Source organism: Podarcis filfolensis, assembly GCF_964270895.1.
Source record: "Podarcis filfolensis genome assembly, chromosome: 11".
Taxonomy (NCBI): Eukaryota; Metazoa; Chordata; class Lepidosauria; order Squamata; family Lacertidae; genus Podarcis; species Podarcis filfolensis.
In genome coordinates this window covers 7,732,349-7,750,536 of record NC_139613.1, presented here as the reverse complement: position 1 = coordinate 7,750,536, position 18,188 = coordinate 7,732,349, and the positions used below count along the sequence as shown (strand labels likewise).

General features: G+C 46.5%; 1 protein-coding gene and 1 long non-coding RNA gene across 6 annotated transcripts in view; one reads left to right on the top strand and one right to left on the bottom strand.

Annotated features, from left to right (window-relative positions):
* Positions 1-18,188, bottom strand: part of SETBP1 (SET binding protein 1) — a 270,233-nt gene that overhangs the window by 169,063 nt on the left and 82,982 nt on the right. For 2 of the 5 annotated variants that reach the window (XR_014539527.1, XM_083575495.1), the window contains exon 1: positions 8,997-9,623. The exons of the other annotated variants lie outside the window; for them this stretch is intronic. Coding sequence is in view for 1 of the 2 variants with exons in the window: in XM_083575495.1 (XP_083431621.1) it covers positions 8,997-9,080 (84 nt within the window). In the remaining variant the exon portion in view is untranslated. Of the gene's footprint in view, positions 1-8,996; positions 9,624-18,188 lie in introns of those variants that run through there. 5 annotated transcript variants of the gene reach the window in all.
* Positions 6,849-18,188, top strand: part of LOC310744533 — an 86,440-nt gene continuing 75,100 nt past the window's right edge. Inside the window, exon 1 of the long non-coding RNA XR_014539612.1 lies at positions 6,849-6,882. This is a non-coding gene — a long non-coding RNA (uncharacterized lncRNA). The remainder of the gene's footprint in view (positions 6,883-18,188) is intronic.

Here is an 18,188-nt window from a genome sequence, read left to right as displayed (position 1 = left end):
ACTCCCATCATCCCCAACCATTAGCTATGCTGGCTGGACCTGCACCCAATCTTGGGTTGCCTCCAGGCTAGGGTTTCATTGTGCAACATGCTCTTGAATAATACAAATGGCTTTATTTGGCTTTAGTATGATCTGTGATGCTTCCCCAATGCTACATTATTGCTGTCTGGAGGGGCTACAGCAAAACAAAAGCAGGACAATAATAAACCAGAACATTTGTGGCACAAAAGGTTATGGGATTTCAGCAGGAAGTTATGGGATTGGAAATGAAGCCGTGTGACTACCGCAAAATATTTGGCAGGTGCAAACAATATCGATAGTGGAATCGCGTGTGACTGCACCAATAGCATTGGAAGCACAATTCATCACGAATGTGAAATAAAAAGGATGTCTGGAGGCGCCTCTTAAACGATCCGCTATAGCACTAGATAAGGGCAATGTGGTTTCTCCCACCCAGATTTTCACAATCCTGTTTCAGGGGGAAGTATAAAAAGCTAAAGGGATATCTGAGCATTAAGTCCAATCGTGACCGACTCTGGGGTTGCGGCACTCATCTCGCTTTATTGGCCGAGGGAGCCGGCGTACAGCTTCTGGGTCATGTGGCCAGCATGACTAAACCGCTTCTGGCGAACCAGAGCAGCGCACGGAAATGCCATTTACCTTCCCGCCGGAGCGGTACCTATTTATCTACTTGCACTTTGACGTGCTTTCGAACTGCTAGGTGGGCAGGAGCAGGGACCGAGCAATGGGAGCTCACCCTGTCGTGGGGATTCGAACCACCGACCTTCTGATCGGCAAGTCCTAGGCTCTGTGGTTTAGACCACAGTGCCACCCGTGTCCCTATGGGGAAGTATACCTGGAAGCAAATATGTTTTTTGTTTGTTTGTTTGTTTTAGAAAAGAAACACCACTTTTTTTCAAACGAGCAATTCCATGTTTCCACTCAAAGTGGGCAGCTAAAGCCATTATCTGAATCGGTCTGTGCAAAGATACATATGCATGATTTTCCATTTCAGCTAAGGGAGTGATATAGTGCCTCTGGTTCATACCAGAGGGTGTTTCGGCAGAGCAAGCCCTAATGTGCAAAAAAAAAAAAAAAAAAAAAAAAAGGCTGGCAGACAAACTGTGTGCAGCATGCATTTTTCATCGGGCATAATATGCAAATGGGTGCGGTGTTTACCATAATTAGACAGGACATTAGCACGATTAAGCAAGCGCTGAGGATCAAAGTGGAAAGGAACTCAGGCTCTAATGCCCTTAACTCTAGGCAAAGCTGTCATGTGACCCTTGCCATGTGACCCTGCCAAGGGCTTTCTCACCCCAACCTTCCAGAGAAGCAAACTTTGACTCCAGAAGGTTGTGCAGCAAACAAAAACACCATCAATGTCTTTAAAGGGCTTTCAATTCAGAGGACATTCTCAGAAGCACAATTTTTCACATTTTCACAGATTACGTATAATGCTAAAAAGCAAGGAAACAGATCACAGTGGTTCATGATAAGGCTATGATTCCTTTTCCTCCCCAGTTTTCCAGTCCTTAAAAATTAGGTGTGTGTGGCTATTTTGACAGGGGGCAAAGTTTCAGGGTGGGCACAAAACTCACCAGAGCTGTCCATGGATGTTGAATGCCATATTTAAAGTCCATAATATCTGCAATTCCATAAAGTCAGGCCAAAGCAGCATTCTGGGGTCTGAAACATGCAAGCTGGCCATGCATAAGAAGGATAGCTGGTGAATCTTGTTACGCCTGCTCTCAAAATTTGCCCCCAAGCCTAAAATGGGGGCAGTTTTGCCCCCCCCCCAAAGGGCAGGCAGATTTGACACATGCTTCCTCTTTTGACTTGTGCCTCCTCCTGCCCCCCAAAAGTGGCCCGGGCTATTGAATAGTTTGGCTGTCAGCAGTTTCAAAGCTACAGAGTGAGGACTGTTTAACAAGGGAGATGTTTTATACTAAGTTAGACTCTTGGGTCTATCTAATTCCATACTGTTTACACTGACTGGCAGCTGCTTCCCTGGAATTGCTGGAGATTGGACATGGGATCTTTTGCATGCAAAGTAACTGCTCAGCTACGACTTTTTACATGTTTTTGGAAGTGTCACCTCGGATATTGTTAAGAGATGGTTTGCTAAGATCCTTGCAAAAATTTCACCGGCCGCAGCTAATAGAGAGATGCCTCGATAGTTTTCGCAATCAGTTATGTCACCTTTTTTAAAGAGACTGATAATTTTGGCATCCCTAAAGTCTGTTGGGATCGCTTCTCTTTCCCAGACTTTTTCCGATGAGCTTGTGAAGTTGTTGTGAAAGTTCAATTCCACCCACTTTGAAGATTTCAGCAGGTATCCCATCAGGTCCACTGGCTTGGTTGTTTTTCATTTGGTTCATAGCTGTACGCAACTCTCCCAGAATTGGAGATACTGCAAGCTCATCTCTAACTTGTTTTTGCAGAATTTGTGAGAGTACCTCAGCAGCTTCAGGGGAGTTGAGGTTAAGGAGATGTTGGTAGTCTTACTCTGATACGAGTGATTGCTAAAGACAGCCTTTCCTAACCTGTGGGTCCCCAGATGTTGTTGAACTACAATTCCCATCACCCCTAGCTAGCAAGGCCAGAGCTCAGGGATGATGGGAGTTGTAGTCCAACAACATCTGGGGACCTACAGATTGAGAACCGCTGGCCAAAGAAGATTACATGTTTCCCTACATAGAAACCCAAGGAAAAAGGTGAAACATGCATGCATAATGTCCCACACAAGAATGCATTCTGTGAACGTGTGGCAAATTTTAGCGCATGAGCTGTCCATGTTCCAGGCTACCTAGAAGAGCAATATCAATTCCCAGCACCTCTGTCTGAAACCCTGGACAGCTGCTGCCGGTCTGTGTAGACAATACAGGGATAGATGGACTCTGGTTCAGTACAAAGCAACTCCCCGTGCTCCTATGTTTAGGGAAGCTTCGAGTGAAAGCTGCATCTCAAGCTGCCACTTTGCAGCTGCTCAACAGAGACCCGAGTCCACCACTGAGTGTTCTGGTAGACCCAGCGCTGCCAGAGGGGCTGTGAGGAATGCAAACAGTCTCTGCATCCATCGCCCTGGGCTGGTTTCATTGCAAAGTCCCCAGTTGCTCAGCAAACCCTTGCAGCCTGCCCAGCACCCTTGTGGTGTCAAAACCACGGCAGATCAAAAGACTGAAGCCGGTGTGAGCTGTGAACAAAATCTGCGAGGTCAGAATTTGGTCCTTGAGAGCGGGCGGCGATCTCGAGCGCCGACTTCAAAGTTGCTCCTCGACTCCTTGGCCTCCCGCGAGGTTCTGAGGCAGATGCCTACCTCTTTCCTCAGCTGCCGGTCTTGAAGGAAGCTCCCAGTTAGGTTAGCCTTTTTCTCCCTGCCTGAAGTCAGAACTTCAGAGACACAGCAGGGTGCTTGGTGGAGTCCGACTGCAGCGCTTGAAGGGAGGAGAGCGGTGATTCCGTCTGCGGCTCGGAGACTTCTGCTGGCTCACCGAGTGCTTCAAAGCAGCACCCGGCTGGGTTATGGAAGCGGCAGAAGAGCAAAGGAGGCAGGATACCTGAGGGAGCAGACTCCGGCAGAGGAGCCGGCAATAACAGCATCCCTTCTGTAGCACAGAGGAGGGCAAAGCGTCGTCCGCTGCAAAGGTAGAAGGAAGTTCATGCACCATCACAAGATCTGCGATAAAGCAGGATGCGGAGAACCCTGTTTGCAAGTGATATACTGTGTGGCTCTAATCTAGCAAAGCTCATTATCCCACAAGGTCAGGCACTAGAGATGGAATCAGCTGGGGCAGTGACACTTGCAAACATCAATCATCCGCTACGGAGGGGGAAAAGCTGAGGCCTGGCTCTCCTGATCGCCTGTCCTCTGGCCTTATTCCTGTGGGGGTTTCCTCCAGTTTATGGCCTAGGCCAAAATTTAATTATTCTCACCCTCTAATCCTGGAATATAAATCTAACTTCATTTTTCCAGCTTTCTTCTGTGGCTAACAGATCGTCTCCCCCGGGGCGGAGTGAAAGAAATGCAGTCGCTGGTACCGTAGGGCAGCTTGACTTCATAGAGACAGAAATTGGCTGCAGAGAAAAGCATACAGGCTCTGGATTTCCAAGGTCCTTTGAATTTCTGCATCACCGGCCACCACCAATATCTGAGCTGCCGTATTTTCTGCTCTATAAGACTCACTTTTTCCCTCCTAAAAAGTAAGGGGAAATGTGTGTGCGTCTTATGGAGCGAATGCAGGCTGCGCAGCTATCCCAGAAGCCAGAAAGCAAGAGGGATTTCTGCTTTCACTGCGCAGCGATCCCTCTTGCTGTTCTGGCTTCTGAGATTCAGAATTTTTTTTTCCTTGTTTTCCTCCTCCAAAAACTAGGTGCGTCTTGTGGTCTGGTGCGTCTTATAGAGCGAAAAATACGGTAATTGGTCTTCAAAGCAGCTTTGCAAAAATCAGGTGTGAACGTACAAAACAATGAAGGCCACCACAACACGGTTACGAACAGGAGCTTCTGTGGCAGACAGGCCTGATCCAATATAGTCATACCTCGGGTTACAGACACTTCAGGTTGAGTTTTTTTGGGTTACGGACCTGCCGAAACCCAGAAGTACCAGAACGGGTTACTTCCATGTTTCATCGGTCGTGCATGCGCAGAAGCGCTAAATCGCTCTTTGCGCATGCGCAGAAGCACCGAATCGCAACCCACGCATGCGCAGATGCGCCACTGTGGGTTGCGAATGCTGCAGGTTGCAAACGTGCATCCCACACGGATCACGTTCACAACCCGAGCGTCCACTGAACTCCTGAACTTGCTGGCAGATCAGAAGGCAAATCCCAGCTGGGTTAAATGCCTCTCCAGGCTTTGCGATATATTTTCAATTCACATAAAGTGTCAAAAATAACAACCCCTACTCTACCTATCCTTGTATGCCAAGACAGCAGCAAGAATAATCTGTGTGCAAAAATGGCGAAATCAGGAGATACCTACTAAAGAAGAGTGGCAGTTAAAACGGATGGAATATGCCAAATTGGAAAATTTAACTATGGAACTTAGAGACCGAGAAGAGGCTGATTTTAAGGAGGAGTGGAAACTTTTGTTGAAATTTTAAAGAACTGTTGCAGGTAGGATTTGAATGAAGAGCAGCAGTTGAATACTTGTTGGGAGTAAAGCGTGCAAAAGATGAAATCTGCTTTACATTAAAGGTAAAGGGTAAAGGGACCCCTGACCATTAGGTCCAGTTGTGGCCAACTCTGGGGTTGCAGAGCTCATCTCGCTTTATTGGCCGAGGGAGCCAGCGTACAGCTTCCAGGTCCTGTGGCCAGCATGACTAAGCCGCTTCTGGCAAACCAGAGCAGCGCACGGAAACGCCGTTTACCTTCCCGCTGGAGCGGTACCTATTTATCTACTTGCACTTTGATGTGCTTTTGAACTGCTAGGTTGGCAGGAGCAGGGACCGAGCAACGGGAGCGCACCCCGTGGCGGGGATTCGAACTGCCAACCTTCTGATCAGCAAGTCCTGGGCTCTGTGGTTTAACCCACAGCGCCACCCGCTTCCCTGCTTTACATAAAAGCCATGTACAAAATGTGTATTTTTGCTGATGAATGAACTGAAGAATGTGCACAAAAGGAGCACAAAAATGTTACAGCAGGAAGGAATGGGATGTCCTGGGATAGGCCCGCTTCCGACAAGGTGGAACAGGGCAGAGAGGAACTACGGTTGAGATCCAACTCAACCCGAAAAGGAGTATATGTGAATATCTCAACTGCATGGGCAGGAAAAGAGCTCCAAGCATCTTTTCCACCTGCTTGGCATCCTCCCTCCAGCAGAGTGGCAATTAGATGGAAAACATCTATGTGATCAGCATGTCTGTATGCATGCAATATTCATGCACACGCCTCAGTAGCCCGGAAACTGCACCGGGGCCGGGGGAGGGGAGCCGCTCCCACACTGCCTGTGTGAAGGGCTCCTCTTCAGACGTCTCCTTACAGCCAGTCCCTATCACAGCAAGCCTTCATTTCAGGTCAGTCGGCACAAACCTATGATACAGCCACCCACAAAGGCATATCCGACTCAATTCCCTAGAAATAGCCAAGCCCGGTGCATTTGCACAAATCAAAACAGCTTCATTAAAAAATAAAACCTGCCACATCCTGTGACAAGGAAACCTAAGAAGAAATGGGAAGGGATGCGGCAAAAGGCTGAGTGAACTTTGTTCTGGGAGCTGCGGGCAATGCCTTGGGGCAACCCCGCAGACGTGCCAAGTTCCCAGCATTACTCTACAGCTTGGATTTCCGTGCACATATAAAACGCAAACACCCTCCCAAGCAGGTGTGCTCCCCTGCAGAGCCCTTAACATGCCACCGAGTATACAGACTCTCTTGTGCCTTGATATGAGCCGAGTTTAAAAATACCGTAAAATTACAGTGGTATCTCTGGATGCGAACAGGATCCGTTCCAGAGCCCCGTTTGCATCCAGAGCAGAATGCAACCCGCGTCTGCGCATCTGCCCATGCGCGGGTCATGGTTTGTCACTTCTGCGCATGTGCGTAATGTCATTTTGAGCATCTGCGCATGCGCGAGCGGCACAACCCGGAAGTAACACGTTCCATTACTTCCAGGTTGCCGCGGAGCGCAACCTGAAAACACTCAACCTGAAGCGACTTTAACCCAAGGTATGACTGTACATTGGGACGCGGGTGGCACTGTGGATTAAACCACAGAGCCTAGGGCTTGCCGATCAGAAGGTCGGCAGTTTGAATCCCCACAACGGGGTGAGCTCCCGTTGCTCAGTCCCTGCTCCTGCCCATCTAGTAGTTCGAAAGCATGCCAAAAAGTGCAAGTAGATAAATAGGTACCGCTCTGGCGGGAAGGTAAATAGCGTTTCCGTGCGCTTCCCTGGTTCGCCAGAATTGGCTTAGTAATGTTGGCCACATGAACCGGAAGCTGTACGCCGGCTTCCTCGGCCAATAAAGCGAGATGAGCGCCGCAACCCCCGAGTCGGTCACGACTGGACCTAATGGTCAGGGGTCCCTTTACCTTTATCTTTTTATGAATGTACATTAGTCATTCTCCTGATGAACAAACACATGCTATTTCAACTGAAGACCACTTGCCTCTCACACCAGCACGATAGCACTCTTGAGTTTGCAATCAAAAGGCAGGTAATTTCTAAGAAAAGTTGAAAGAACTGGTTGATGGTGAGCATCTAAGGAAGGGTATATTGAAAGCAACGTCCAAGGATGGTAGTCAAAAGCCAAGTTGGAGGGACGATTGTCCACCATAAATAACTGTCCTGCAATGTGCAAGTCTTGAGTTGAGGAGGAAAGAGGAGGATTCTGAAATTCTGCTCACTTGAATTTCTTTCTGGATTTCCAATCTCTGAATTCCTTGATCTCGTTTCCAAAATGGAACCAATGTATTAGGACTTCTTCGGGGTTTGATTTTCCAAACTTCATATGAAGTGTGGTGCCTGCATGGCTTGCTGAAGCTTTCACTATCCTTGCATTCCTCCTCCTCCTCCCCATTAATGAATGGCATGAGGCACTGATAAAACACTGCAAGAAAGCAACCTTAGATGCAGCCATACAACTGCATCAAGATTCTTTGTGTGCTGTGTTTTACCAAGGCACAGCAGTACATGGGTGGCTGGGTGAAACACTGCGCAAAAAGAATTTCGATGCATTAGTATTTCTAAGAACACTTCAAGGTTGCTTGAATAACTGAACATAAGCATGTAAGAAGAAACTGAAAGAGAAATTGAGGGGGGTGGAATGATGCCGGATGAAGACTTCCAATAAAGGAATGTGAATGTTAGAATTCTGTATTTCCCTATGAATTAAAGTATTTCCCTGTCCTTTGCATATCAGCCTTCCAAAGATTCCCTTCGTATAACAAACCACACATAGGAACCCAGAGCAAGGGAGGGACACTCCATCAAAAGTGGCTGAAAACAGGTGGTTTGGCCACATGGGCCAAACTGTACACTCAAGAAGAATGTGATGTGGATAATGTGATAGGAATTTTATGGTCTTAGACATATGGTAATGTTCACAAGTGTACCAACGAAGCACATACATAGATCAGCACAGGAAGACCGACCTGGAACCATTTTGATTCCGAAACTGTCCCAAACTGACCAAATGTTTTCTCTGCAAGGTCAAAGGAAAATGGAAAAGCCTCCCCGTTGTCTTTTCCTTCACAAATCCTGTCTTAAGGGTATGTCTGTGTTTGAATAGGGTGTGAGCCTGCAACCTGGCCCAGGAACTAAGTATTTATCATTACAAAAGACTGGCCAGGCTACCCAGGAAATCCCAATCAAGTAACCTGCCAGACAGGAGAAAAACAATATTCAAATTTTCTGTTTTAGACCACCTTTTTTGTGATGTAGGTATGATGTATCTGAGGGGTGGTCTTAGGTTACACCCCTTCTGTGATGTATGTTATGATGTTTCTGGGGGTGGTCTTGATCTACAGGGTGGCAATTTCAAAAGTCTTTATAAGGCCTTGCGCGCCATTGTTCTGGGTTCCTCCTCCTCTCCTGCGGGTGAGGGGAGCACCCTGTTGCAACAGATTAATAAAGATCAAGCTTACTAGCTGCTTTGCTTCTCAATATTCTCTGGTTGGCCTCTGCTATCTTCTCCTACCAATAGGGAACCTATGTAAGAACTCTATATGGGCTCTTGGATACCCCTTTGGGGAAAAGGGCAATTTTTATTTACAACAATAATTCTGAGCCATTTTTAAGAGAGGGGGGGGGGGAATAATGTAGCAGCTAAGAGAGAGAACTGGAACCACAAACTCACCAAGTGGCTTTCACCAAGATACTATTATCTCAGATTAAGCTCTGACACCTACAACATAGTGATAATTATACTGGCCTATAGTGCAGGCCATCGTTGCTCTCCCTAAATTATGCTGTATGAATTGCCCAACCCATGCACAGAAGGAACATGAAACACTCCAAGGCACTACAGAAACACAAAATATTAATAGCTTGTACCTGCATCAAAATACATAACTCTAGAGGTTCGCTGAGACGTCTCCTCCTCCCTTTGAGTGGAACTGGATGCTTTTGCACAATCATGACAGCCGCACTCGAAGAGTGTGAGTGTGAGAAAGCTACGAGAGCAGCAAGACCCAGGAGAGCGTCTCGGAAGAAACAATGTTCGAAAATCTGACCGGCACATTCTGTCCTGGGTTATTACATGTGATCCTCTCTGTGTACATTACGTTGCGTTCTAAATTTAGCTAAAGTCAATAGCACTCCATTAAGTCGGCTATTGCTGCTGTGGCTGCTGCTTATGAACTCAACAGGGTCCTTCTATTCCCTCTCTCAGCCCAATCATGTCAAAAGTCAGGAGGGAGACAGCAATGAAAGCACTCCTGTATTCACACATAAAGGAGCACATGGCTTTGGCTTGGAAAACTGTCAGCACTGATTTGAGCCTGTCCTTTTAATGTGGCAGGTTGTTGTGGTTTTGGTTTTTGGTTTTTAAACAGGTTTCCCCCCCCCCCCAAGTGTCACTAAGAATGCCTTTCAGTTTCTGATGTGTCACTTCTGAATGCAGTTAACACAATTAAAAAAAACAGGAGCTTGATCGTCTTGCAACCGAATGTGTTCTTCGCCCCAGGTCAACGCAGCTCTTTTTTTCACTTTGGTTTTTTACAGATCTAGCAAATGCAAATGGTTATTTTTAGGGCTATGCAAGGAGACAAGCCAAGCCTTGTTTGTTTGTTTCCTAAAATTTATAAACTGCTTGATTGTAAAACAACAACAGCCCTCAAAGCAGTTTACGAAAACAATAAAATAATAAAATTATCAGTAGAAACAGTCAATAATTTCAGAATGTCCAAAAAAAGTTAAATCAGTGATAAACTAAAAACAGGTAAGAACAAACATCAACATTCTAGATATCTGTTTGTCTCAACAAAATCTTTAGCAGACACCAGAAAGGGTACAGTGAAGGTGACTGCCTGATGTCAAAAGGCAGAGAATTCCAAACTATAGCTGAAGGAGCGTCTCCACCCCCATCATTCTGCCCGGACACTGAGGTCCAGAGCTGAGGGCCTTCTGGCGGTTCCCTCACTGCGAGAAGCCAAGTTACAGGGAACCAGGAAGAGGGCCTTCTCGGTGGTGGCACCCGCCCTGTGGAACACCCTCCCATCAGATGTCAAGGAAATAAACAACTATCTGACTTTTAGAAGACATCTGAAGGCAGCCCTGTTTAGGGAAGTTTTTCATGTCCGATGTTTTATTGTGCTTTTAATATTCTGTTGGCAGCTGCCCAGAGTGGCTGGGGAAACCCAGCCAGATGGGCGGGGTACAAATAAATGATGATGGTGATGATTATTATAAGTGAGGCCACACTAAAAGAATGGTTTCCTACAAATGCAGAATGGGCATTATGTAGCACCTGCAACACAGCCAATGCCACAGAGTGAAACTGTTGGGGTAAGGCACTTATAGAGAAATTTTTCCGAAGCTGCTGAAGGCTTATATACTAACAGCAACACCTTGAACCTGGCCTGGTTACAAACCAGTGGCCAGTGCCGAGCTCGTGAGCACAGGTGTTTTATTCTTGCTCCTTTCAGAAATCATGTTGCAGCACTCTGCACTACCCGTAACTTTCAGTTAAAGTGCAAGAGAAGCCCCACATACAGCATATTGCAGCAATCCAACGTGTGAACTAGCATGGCCAGGCTTTCACGGTCCAAGAACAGTAGCAGGTATTGTGGCAACTGCAGCTGACAAAAGTCACTTCTGAATGACACAGGAGAAAATGAGCATATAGGGCACAAACTCTCTTCTTATCAAGGAAACGCTGATAACCTTTCAAGGAGCCTCAGAATGCAGCTGGGAGACTACCGTTTTTGATGGCTAAGAACATTGTAATTTCAGGAGTTTGACGGCTAAAGAGCATAGTATCTTTGACTACGCCAAGTAAGAGAAGGAGCTCTCCATCATGTTAGACCACTGGTCTTCAACTGGTGATCCAGAACTCATTACCAGGTTGTGGCCTGTTCTAAGGTGCATTGCAACAACACATCTAGGTAAAGGTAAAGGGACCTCTGACCATTAGGTCCAGTCGTGACCGACTCTGGGGTTGCGGCGCTCATCTCACTTACTTGGCCATGGGAGCCAGCGTACAACTTCCGGGTCATGTGGCCAGCATGACTAAGCCGCTTCTGGCAAACCAGAGCAGCGCACGGAAACCTTCCCGCCGGAGCGGTACCTATTTATCTACTTGCACTTTGACGTGCTTTCGAACTACTAGGTTGGCAGGAGCTGGGACCGAGCAACGGGAACTCACTCCATCACGGGGATTCGAACCACCAACCTTCTGATCGGCAAGTCCTAGGTTCTGTGGTTTAACCCACAGCGCCACCCACGTCCCTAACAACACATCTATGAGCATACAACACATCTACCAGCATACAAATATGGGGGGGGGGGAATAAGAAGAAAGAAACAGATCCCCAAATGTATGTTCTGGGTTAAAGGTGGGTCTGAAAAGGCTGGAGGCTGAATGGTTAGGCCCTCGTCACCCCATATCCCATAACTCTGAAGGCTTCTCCCTGGGAATAGGCCTCCTGAGCAGAAAACAACAGTGCAAAGATCATCAGGAACAGCTGAAAACCAAATGCGATGCCAAGAAGCGGCACACCCAAGCCTTTCACAGAAGGCTGGGACTGGCATTAATATCAATTCAGGACATCTGCAGTTTCTGAGCATTTCCAGCAGCCTCAGCGTCTGCAAAATGGCTCTCGCTGGATCCCGCCTTTTCCGTTCCTTTAGGAAACTCAACACCTTCTCGTCTGAGCTAGCCAACTTCTTTTGTGGCCAGACAAGGAAATAACCCTGATCCATGCCTGTCAGGTAGCTGGTCCTGTTTTTCTAGTTAAGCATTAACATTTAACGAGATTGGCCAGCAACTGCTCGTTAGTCTGCAGTGCTTGGGCTAATTAATATATCACTAGCAGAGCCAGTCAAAAGGAGGATAGCGCTGAGGCAGTCTGAAAGACATTTCTCAGCCTACAGAGCTAAACCTATCATAATATTTGCTGGGGTAGGAGGGAAGGAAGGAAAGTCTTGGGCAGAAAGGTTTGAGTGTCTCCACCTCTGTGTCTCATCAAACACACACACACACACACACACACACACACACACACACACACGACTTCCATTCCCAAGCTTATTGCCTAAGGCAGGACTAGCCAACACTCCAACATTGATACTCTCCAGATGTTACTGGGCTCTCATTATGGGTCTGGAGACCCACAGAAGCTGAAAGGCACTATGTTGGCTACTCCTGAGCCAAGGGATGCCACAGTTATTGCAATGGCTCTGGGGGGAAAGTCAGGGTCACCCAGTTTCAGCAAAACATATTCAATATCAAACAGAGATCCATTTATGAAGCAAATGTAGCCATTCCACAAGCCAGGAAGACTACCCACAGCCCACTTTCCATCCAATTCAATCTGACCCAGAAGTGTTGTCCTGATGTTCTTGTCAAGTTTAGGGGCCCTATCAGATTTACTTTTGATCAAGGAAGGCAGTGGCGCTGTGGGTTAAACCACAGAGCCTAGGACTTGTTGATCAGAAGGTCGGCGGTTCGAATCCCCGTGACAGGGTGAGCTCCCGTTGCTCAGTCCCTGCTCCTGCCAACCTAGTAGTTCAAAAGCACATCAAAGTGCAAGTAGATAAATAGGTACCGCTCCGGCAGGAAGGTAAACGGCGTTTCCATGTGCGCCGCTCTGGTTCGCCAGAAGCGGCTTAGTCATGCTGGCCACGTGACCCGGAAGCTGTACGCCGGCTCCCTCGGCCAACAAAGCGAGATGAGCACTGCAACCCCAGAGTCGGCCACGACTGGACCTAATGGTCAGGGGTCCCTTTACCACTACTAAGGAAGACAAATGATCAGGGAATGGATGGATCGAGTGTCCACACTAAGTTCAGGGTCAATCTGATGGGAGCGAGTTCCACATTTCATCTCATTTGGTCTGCCTTGAATCTTCATTGGATGCAACAACAAGGAAACCAAAGGAAACATCAGCATACTGCAAACGGCAAATGAAAAGGTCTCAAACATCATTAAGAGACATTAAAGACACAGGAGAACAGGGCAGTCTTCACCTGGAGCCAAAATATAATGAATAAGTCACGTGTGTCTAGGGAGGAGTTTCCAAAATTTGGATGGCACATCTGAATGGCCCTTTCTGCAGCAGACGATTGCCTCACCACTAAAAGCAGATCTCAAATACTGGGTAGGTTAATAATAATAATAATAATTAAACTAATAATAATAATAATAACATATTTATACCCCACCCTCCCTGGCCAAAGCTCAGGGCAGCTAACACCAGTAAAACTATAATAAAAACATAATGGGGGGGAACAATTTAAAATACAGGTTAAAATGCAATTTAAAATGCATCCTCATTTTAAAAGTAGCCCATGGATCAAAACCATAAGGGGAGGGAAAATATAAGGGTGATACTGAGTCCAAACCAAAGGCTAGGCGGAACAGCTCTGTCTTGCAGGCCCTGAGGAAAGATGTCAGGTCCCGCAGGGTCCTAGTCTCTTGAGCGTTCCACCAAGTTGGGGCCACTACTGAAAAGGCCCTGGACCTAGTTGAGACCAATCTAACCACCTTGCGACTTGGGACCTCCAAAGTGTTGTCATTTGTGAACCTTAAAGTCCTCTGTGGGGCAAACCAGGAGAGGAGGTCCCGTAGGTACGTGGGTCCTAGACCGTGTAGGGCTTTATGTGGGAGAAGGCTGACTTTCAGATTACCCAGATTCCCAAGTCACTAAGAGAATAAGACCAGCATACTGAACAGAGCTCAAAAACAGAAGCACACATCTCACTGAAAGCTACACACAGCATCTGTATTCAGATGCTCATTCAATTCAGCTGCAGGTGTTTCAAGCAAAGATGGCAAAGACACTCCATGGAGCATCTGGGGATATCTGAGACAACAGGGTGGAAAAGCGGAAAACTCCACAGAAATAAAGGGCCAGACGTCTAGAGAAACAGAACTTTCATTCTTCTCCAGGTAAGATGCTGAACGCCGAAGGAGCATACGAGGTGCTTATGCTGCAAATACATGAAAAGAAAACCGCTTAACGACACAGATGCTTTCGGCTTTTTCTGGCAATTTGTCGGATTTTTGGAGACGAAAGGCGTCCTCTGCGCAGGAGCCGTCATCATTAGCTGTGCCAAAAACCTGAATTCAGATAAAGCAGCCACTAGGAATGCAATCAACAAAATCAGCTAAAAAGCAACACCATGGCAACCACTCGCCAGCTCCATCCCAGGAAAATAGTGACAAGGCTGGCTGGGAATGAACTCCTTCAGTGATGAGAAGTCTTCATCTTGCAAACGGAATCTGCAGATACTGAAGGGGATTTGGAGAAGGGTTTTGTTGCCCTCGCGTCCCAATCCATGCCACTATAACGCTGAATAAAGTGTGCTAATGCAGCAAAGTGCTAATGGAAGTGAGAGCTGGACCATAAAGAAGGCTGATCATCGAAAAATTGATGCTTTTGGATTATGGTGCTGGAGGAAACTTTTGAGAGTCCCATGGACTGCAAGAAGATCAAACCTATCCATTCTGAAGGAAATCAGCCCTGAGTGCTCACTGGAAGGACAGATCCTGAAGCTGAGGCTCCAATACTTTGGCCACCTCATGAGAAGAGAAGACTCCCTGGAAAAGACCCTGATGTTGGGAAAGATGGCGGGCACAAGGAGAAGGGGACGACAGAGGACAAGATGGTTGGGCGGTGTTCTCGAAGCTACCAGCATGAGTTTGAGCAAACTGTGGGAGGCAGTGGAAGACAGGAGTGCTTGGCATGCTCTGGTCCATGGGGTCATGAAGAGTCGGACACGACTGAACGACTAAACAACAACAACCAAAATGCAGCAAATGTTTTTTTTTCTTTCCTACCTTGCACAATTCTGCCAGTTTGAAATTTTGCAAAGTTCTGGCTTCCTCCCATCTGAAATACTGGAGAGCAGCATCAGTGTGGGCAACCAATGGCTTGGCTTAGTATAAAGCTGATTCCTATGCAATATAATATAGTTGCTAGTCAGGAGAAGAAACAAGGAGACAGATCACTGAAGCCCTGACTGATGGAGCCAGAATGCACTACCAGCATCCTTTCAAGCCTACCTCATAGCCTTGACATCTAGAAACTTGCTTTTTAAAAGGGAAATCAAAGAATTAAAATGGAGATTCTCGAAGAGCAGAATTTGCGCCCATCCTTTGCCTTAGGTAAAGGTAAAGGGACCCCTGACCATTAGGTCCAGTCATGACTGACTCTGGGGTTGCGGTGCTCATCTCGCTTTATTGGCTGAGAGAGCTGGCGTACAGCTTCCGGGTCATGTGGCCAGCATGACTAAGCCGCTTCTAGCAAACCAGAGCAGCGCACGGAAACACAGTTTACATTCCCGCCAGAGCGGTACCTATTTATCTACTTGCACTTTGACATGCTTTTGAACTGCTAGGTTGGCAGGAGCAGGGACCGAGCAATGGGAGCTCACCCCATCGTGGGGATTCGAACCGCCGACCTTCTGATCAGCAAGTCCTAGGCTCTGTGGTTTAACCCAAAGCGCCACCCGTGTCCCATCCTTTGCCTTATCAGGGCTCAATTCCCGCAGAATTGGATAAGATGACAGGAAGGATTCGAAACCTGCGGGACCAGAGATTCACAGAAGATTGGAAGAAATATGCGAACTATTTGAAGAGCAACTGTAATCAACAAATTACACTAGTAGGACTACAAGAAGTTTTGTAAGGAGGAATATGTGAAATATTGCGAAGAAAATAAAGAAGAGAGACATTAGTTATGATACTTAAATGTAATAGTGAAAGTAAGAAATGTAAATTAAGTGGGAAAGATTGGAAAATTTTCAGATGTGATTGACGGAAATCAAAAAGTTGTATAAGATATAAAAGTATGTTTTATTATTGTTGAAAATGATATGTATATATGTATGTGTATGTATGTGTATGTATGTGTATGTATGTGTATGTGTGTGTGTGTGTGTGTGTGTGTGTATATATATATATATATATATCAGGGCTCAATTCCAAGGGTTCTCTCCCTGCATTTTAGCCTTTGTATTGCAGTGACATTAGAATGTAAGAAGAGCCCGGCTGGATCAGGCCATTGGCTCTTCTAGTCCAGCATCCTGTTCTCACATTGGCCAACCAGATGCCCCTTTTCCGGAAGCCCGCAAACAAAGACTGAGTGCCAAGGTACTCTCTTCCATCCTGCTACTTCCAGCAACTGAAGCATTGCAGCCTCTGACTGTGGAGACACAGCTCAGCCACTGTGCCTCGTAGTCAACAATATTCTTATCCTCCACAACTTTGTCTAACCCTCTTTTAAAGCCATCACTGTCTCCTGTGGGAGGAAGTTCTGTAATTTAACTATATGCCAAATCTAGCCCAAAACTGAAGTCAAATCTGACAGTACTGAAACTGATAAAGACGTACCTCCAAGCTTTGCACTGTGAGATACATGATTTTTTTTGCAGTTGGGCAAGGCTCTGCGTTGAAGGTTGTTGAATGCTTCAGTCACACATGATGTTTGAAGTTTGTGCATCATGGATAACATCAGTGGTGCTAGCCAATTCTTGCCTGTATATTGCATTTTGTATTTTATCATTCTTTTAAATCGCTTCAGGACTCTTCCTTGCTTGCGTGAAGCAATAAATAAATCTAATAAGCCAACTTTAAAAACGGCTTCCTCAAAGGAAGACACATGGCTATTGTGTTAACAAATGAGCAATAACTATGCCCCACCATTAATCCATGATAATCTGGAAAAGTCCAGGCATTGTGGTTGTGGGTATGTCTCAAAAGAAACAAGTGGCTGCAGTAGCAATTAAATGGGGCGAGGTCTCCAATTTTTGCCACAGTCATAATCCATGCAACATTTTTGCTACAAGAAGCAACAGAATCATCACCACACAAACAAGAAGCAACACTACCAATGAAAAGACAAAGGAAGGCATTTAGACTAGCAAGTAGTGAACATAAATTTTGGGTTGAGGAATCTCTACCCCATTTTCACCAATTGACAAGGGAGGGCTTAGAGAAGCAGATCTGAGCTCCTGATAAGCCTGAGAGACTCAGAGAGAGTCTAAATGGTATGAAATATCTGAGGCATCTCATCACTCACTAAATAAACAAAACCTTAAAAGGATTATTAGGAATGGAGGTGGTGAAAGGGCAGGCCCAACAGGTTCGTTCTCTCTTCTCTCTCTCTCTCTCTCTCTCTCTCTCTCTCTCTCTCTCTCTTTCACACACACACACACACACACACACACACACACACACACCTTACCTTACAAACCAGTCCTGCCTCTGGAATGTGAAATCCTAGTGCACCAGCTGCAAGCAGGGCTAATCTGAAGGAAAGGTCACAGAAGGTATGTGTCCAGCACTCACTTTGAAACGCCCTATAAGGAGAACTCTGTTTCTTTTCTCTTTTTTTGCTCACATTCTTTCCGGCAGAACAATCCTCTCTCACTCTCTCACCAGCAGAAGTTTCAGCGAATGTCATAATGCAGTTGGGATTTCCAAAGCACTTTCTACAATGTATCCCTTCTGAATTACCGAAAGGAGAGGTAAGGTAAAGGTAAAGTAAAGGACCCCTGGACAGTTAAGTCCAGTCAAAGGCTACTACGGGGTTGCAGCATTCAATTCGCTTTCAGGCTGAGGAAGCCAGCGTTTGTCCACAGACAGCTTTCCAGGTCATGTGGCCAGCTTGACTAAACCACTTCTGGCTCAACAGAAGCCAGAGTGCATGGAAACGCCATTTACCTTCCTGCTGCAGGGGTACCTATTTATCTACTTGCACTGGCATGCTTTCGAACAGCCAGGTTGGCAGGAGCTAGGACAGAGCAACAGGAGCTCACCCTGTCGTGGGGATTCAAACCGCCAACCTTCTGATCAGCAAGCCCGAGAGGCTCCATGGTTTAGACCACAGCATTACCCACGCCCCTGGGTGATATCCTCCTAGTCATACTAAGAGTAGGTCCACTGAACTTAATGAACTTTTGTTTCAGTGCCACCCACTCCCAGCATGTTGGATTAGGTCTGAGGGGAACCTGGGTTCAGATCTTAACTCAGTTACCAGCCAGGATTCTTGAGGCCTTTGAGCGGAGCGTCTACCATGTCTC